At 32.9% G+C, this 5,509-nt stretch overlaps 1 protein-coding gene across 1 annotated transcript in view; it reads right to left on the bottom strand.

Annotated features, from left to right (window-relative positions):
• LOC120070112 (THUMP domain-containing protein 1) overlaps window positions 1–5,435 on the bottom strand; it is a 7,923-nt gene extending 2,488 nt beyond the window's left edge. Inside the window, exons 1-5 of the mRNA XM_039021968.1 lie at window positions 4,595–5,435; window positions 3,811–3,950; window positions 3,597–3,717; window positions 2,414–2,554; window positions 1,131–1,168 (exon numbers count right to left, since the gene is read on the bottom strand). Coding sequence (XP_038877896.1) covers window positions 1,131–1,168; window positions 2,414–2,554; window positions 3,597–3,717; window positions 3,811–3,950; window positions 4,595–5,170 — 1,016 coding nt within the window. The 5' untranslated portion in view covers window positions 5,171–5,435. The remainder of the gene's footprint in view (window positions 1–1,130; window positions 1,169–2,413; window positions 2,555–3,596; window positions 3,718–3,810; window positions 3,951–4,594) is intronic.
• Between the last annotated feature and the right edge of the window lie 74 nt (window positions 5,436–5,509).

Raw genomic sequence — 5,509 nt, 5'->3', positions numbered from 1 at the left:
AAATACAAACCTTCTCTAGTGTTAATATTAAAACTTAACACTTACCTAAATTTGAGAAAATTTATTAAATAATAAAACTACTAAAAATATTTTTAAATATAGAAAAATATCACAGTTTATCAGTGTATATCAATATCTATCAGTGATAGTAGTCTATCACTGTCTCATTGATAGACCAACATTTTACTATATTTATAAATAATATTGGTTCATTTTTTATTTATTTGAAAACGGCCCAAAATTTGAGGTAAAATTTGATGAAATTGAAAATTTAAGATAAAATATTAATACAATTTGACAGGCTTAAAAAGATAAAAGTTGATTTTTTTTTTTTTCAAGATAAAAGGACATGTCTAATGCGTCCTAGCACGTAGAAAAAATGACCTAAATTTTAAGCTTGATTATATGCATGATCAAATTTCAATTTAATTTTTCTCATACATCCAACCATGTATAAATAATCGTCTACTTATTCTAGCTCAATCAAACAATTTCTCGCAAACTAGCCAATGCAAGCAGTTACATAAATCGACAACTAAAAGCTAATTAAACATCAATCTGAATACAAACTCTATGGATAAGACACTAATTATCGTCATGTTAGCTTAGGACTTCTAATTTCCTTTCGTTTCAAAGGACGAGTAGCAATCTGAATTGAAGTCCTTAACAGTGAAAAACAGTACTCCAAGCAGGACCAACACTATGTTTTTCAGGTCCTGCATTATTCACTGTGCTTTTTTTTTTCTTTTTCCTGTTGAAAAAACTCCATGGGTTTCTTTCTGATCTCTGTTTTTGTTTAGGTAAGTGGAGATTCAGTTTGCCTGAAGAGGGCAAGTTTCAGATTGTCATTGCCTTCTTTCCAATCAAATATTCCTTTAAGCTACCAAAAGTCAAGTTTCAAACTGTACTCAAAAGAGGGAAAAAAAAAATACTTTTGTGGGGATAAGTTTCTTGTATTGGCTATAACCCAATTCCCAACTATTTTGGTAAAAGATGAGTGAAGGTTTTGTGTTCTGAATGCAGAACCAAACATTAGCTCTCATTCTCTGACTAACCAGGCAGATCAACTATGGAGCCAACCAACAAGGTTGATTGGATTTTGGAATTTTCATTTCTCCTTCTTTGACTGTTCCTTATACTTCTCCACCACTCCAATCAAGCAAATTGTCTGAAAAACAAACAATAAAAAGTAAGAAACTTCATCTCGAAGAATTAAAGAGCTTATCGTCTGAGTCCTAGGGCAATCACAAGAGCACAATGATTCACAAATCAGGAAAAACAATATGTAGAATATGCAACATTGGATAGAAAGTAACTTTGTTGGCTAGCTCAGAAAAAGAATTTAAAAAAAATAAAAATAAAAATAAGGAAAGAAAGAAAGAAAGAAAGAAAGAAGATCAAAGATTGTTATTTACCTTTTTTTTTTTTTTTTTTTGTAACCATGGGCTAAAATGCACAAATACGGACACGAGAAACGGATACGACACAACACGAACATGGCGACACGTCATATTTTAAAAATCTAGGACATGACACGTTTATTACAATATACATTTTTAAAAGTATTTATCATCTTTGTACCCAAAAAAAATTAAAGTAAATGGGTTGATGTATTTATATGCTTAGAAAACTTAGCTTGATATATTTCACACTCAAAAGTTATTATTACCGTCATATATGTATCTTTCTAATCTACTCAATAAATGTTCTATGCATGTCTAACACATTTGTTGCATTAACAAGTGTCCGATACGTGTTCAATAAATGACGGAGTGTCCAAGTATTTGATACGTGTCGGACACGGACACACTAGCCAAACTAAGGTGTCCATGCTTCTTAGCCCATGGGTTGTCAAGTTAAATCTGATTCAGCCTACCAGAAACATGTAATGATCAATGATTACAGATGGTAGCTTTTTCTTTTTCACTTTTTATATCCATGAGCTGTCAAGTTCAATCTAATTCATCCTACTCTATTGACATCAAGTCTCACCAAACAACTAACTTGTCGTTCAGCAATTCTTCATGTTCTAAGGCCATAGTTAATGCCTCCCAGTCTAACCTGCAGATAAGGCCAGTTCTACAAGATAGGGAAGTTCTACGACACTTTCCTTTCATTCCGGTATGGGTAGAAATATAAACTTCAGTTCCAGCAGACTTAACTTCAAAGCAAACGTTTTTCTAAAAAGATCAATTTTGGTTAAAGAAGTAAAGTTTGAAACCAAAATCAGATTGAATTCACAAAGCAAGGTGGGTTAGGGGCAGAGCCTCTCTAACCACAATATTTTGAACACGTAATTTGAAGCTTCACACACCCTCGCGGAGTGGGTGGCCACAGCAAACATTCACTAGACTGAATCATGTCTAAATAGAAATCTCCAAGATTATTTACTTCCAAGAACAGAGATGCTCACCTTGCAAATCTCAACCACAATGGTTTTTTCAGGATTGTTTAAATCAACTTTATGAGGCTCAGGAACAGATTTTGCTACTGTATTAATTATAGTTGCCCTGTCAATGCCAGTATTTGCACGGGCCTCATATAATACTGCAAACTGCAAGAAAGTTCATAAAAATTGAAACAATGATTTGTGAGCATTCTAATAATAGAATCATCATGTCAAATCACAATGAGACCCTGAAAAAAAAAGGATTCATTGCGTAGATTGATAATTATCTCATAGGCAAAAGGATTAATGTTCACTTCTTGTGAAGTATTTATATAGGATGCTATTTTCTTTTATAAATCAATAAACAGTCGATTATAGTCACTTAAATGCATTCTCCCATGTCCTTTAATGACAGGAAGTTGTAATTTAATCATACGACTAGGAGGTTTCAAAATGTGTTGGATCAGATTCATTGAAACTACAAACATTAAAAAAAAAACTATAAACTCCTGACATATTTTGTTTTACAAAGTTACTTTGAAGTACTATTAAAAAAAAAAGGAAAAAGAAAAAGAAAAAATAACGCATTTGTCAAGGAGTTTGCAACATGGAAAGATTTATAAAAGTAATTTAAATCCATAAAATCATGAGAGAACATTGTTAATACTTCACTGAAGATAAAATTTTAAAATAGTAAAAATTGCACAGAATTAACGGACCAAAACTACTTTAAAAGCTTTAAGTTTCAGCTAATATAAGATAATTAGGCATAGATTCTCCTTACTTATATTCTACCTAGTTGACAACTACATTAGCAGCTTTCAACATTTATAAGTATGCACAACCTACTCTTCTTTAAACCCAATGACACTTTTATCTCTTTGTATACGTGAATTGAACATATGACCTAGAATTCCAGTCACAAAACTGACCATAAATCTAGAAACCAAATCTGAAACACTCATCCTCAATTTCAGAACAAATACTGTCATCAAGAGATCTGCACAATTATTTCCAACACATGGTAGTGTTGAAATTGAAATGATTCTATTCAAATAGTCCTCAAATCTATAATTTTTCCTCAATCTTCATTTACACACTTGTCGTTGTTAAACATTTCTTTCCTGTTCTTTTGCATTGAAAAGAGGATTTATCACAAAGGACGAGGCACCATGATATTGAAATCGAGAATATATATGGAATATACCTTTACAGGACTTTGACTTTCAACAGGAAAGTTCTTTTCTATTAGAGGCTTTATTGCCCTCGTGATCTCCTCAACTGAAGCATAGCATGCCACTTCAATTGGCAGTACTCGAAGTATGAACCTGAATTATATCAAACATAAAACAAAGCATTTTATCCAGTATATGAATGTTTTCATGCATTGTTCGCTACAGAAATTCAAAAATTATGAAAACCTTGATATGTGTTTCCTTGTTGAAGCAATAGAAGTCATCATATGCTGCACAACAGCCTCAGGACCAGGTTCTCCATCACTCTTCCGCATTTGGATAAAGACAACACCATTACATCCCGAATCAAGATTGAAAAACCGTCTCTGTATCACATTCCATAATAAGCAGATTGGATAACAAAGGATCAGCTACCAGTCTGGATAACTAATAATACTGTATGCTATAAGATAACTCAAGAAAATAATGCAATATCACAATGATGTTGGAAAAATACTAGCATACAAGTCATACTCATAAAACAAAAAGTTATCAATTGCAAGATTATTTATAATTCAATATCCAAAGATTAATCTAATATAGCATAAGAAGAAGAAACAAACACAGAAAAGTATTAAACTGAAGAGAAATTGTTAAATAAACATCATAATGATAATACGAGCATCATATTCTATCAACAGATTAAGAATCCTTGGTCCAGCAATTTGATCCACTTCATACACCTTGCAGACTGTTGTCAGATTAAGAAGGCGCAATGAACTCGAAAATCTTAAATCAGATAGTCATTTAACAAAGAAAGTAGTCTGCTCTTATTCTTTCTTAAAGTATTAAGACCTGCAAAGCTGATCAAAATTGGAGCAGGCCTGTTTAAAGAACCTACTCCAAACCCATCAATATAATCCGTTGTTCATGTCATCATGCAGGGACATGCTTGTCCAACTTATGATAACAAAAAATTGTGAAAGATTAGAAATAAGAATAACCTTGACATCGAAATTTTATCACTGACCTTGTTCTTATCTCCCAATTCCTCAAGTTCAGCCTCAATCAGTTGATCAATGGACTTCTCTTTTTCCTTTATAATATTTTTTGACGCATCTGCTTCAATGCAGTGTTTCTTATTTGGTGGCTCCTCAACATCCTCTGATTGAACTTCAGGACACTTCATATCCCTTTCATTTTCATTTGATTTTTCCTCTGTTTGATTTTCAGAGGCTACAGTGTCCCCTTGACGAGGATTGAGAACTCCAGTGGTTTTATTTTCATTAGAAGGATCATTTTGCTTCTTGGGAGACTTAGACTCTTCCTCAGGAACCTCCTTATTCTCATCCTCAGCCACCTTCCCGTCCTCCTCTTCTTCCTCATTATCATCATCAGAACTAGAAGAATCGGAATCAGAAAACTTAATCTTTTTGTTTAAAGGTTTATCTGCTAATTCTGTCAGCTTCACACCACAATTCTTTCCATGAGCTAACTCGTCAAAAAACTGAAAATTGAATAACGGAAGAAAAGAACTCCATTTAATCAACACTCCTTTAAATATAACAACACTAAAGCCTTTGAAAGAAATATATATATACAGCATTTCAAGAAGTAGCACTTCATAACCCTACAATGAACAATTAGACGAAAAATTGACAAAAAAATCACAGCTACTTTTGTGATAAGCTTGAACACTTTCCCTTTACAGCCATAATAGATATCATTGGATTAGTATTCACTGCTCACTAATATGATTTGGTCTAGCTTATAGAAACAGGCTCTTTGCATTTGAAGACCTTTGAGTATTGAGTACCACGCTTTACATTACCTCCCCCCCAATTCTCTAATTATCTTAAATTACTCATTTCTCTGCCATTTCACCTCTTTTATCTTTGCTATATCTAACAAGGCAAAAAGGAAAGTTCCAATTCCCCCCACTGAC

The sequence above is a fragment of the Benincasa hispida genome, unplaced genomic scaffold (assembly GCF_009727055.1).
Source record: "Benincasa hispida cultivar B227 unplaced genomic scaffold, ASM972705v1 Contig933, whole genome shotgun sequence".
Classification (NCBI taxonomy): Eukaryota; Viridiplantae; Streptophyta; class Magnoliopsida; order Cucurbitales; family Cucurbitaceae; genus Benincasa; species Benincasa hispida.
This window is presented reverse-complemented; position numbering and strand designations above follow the sequence as displayed.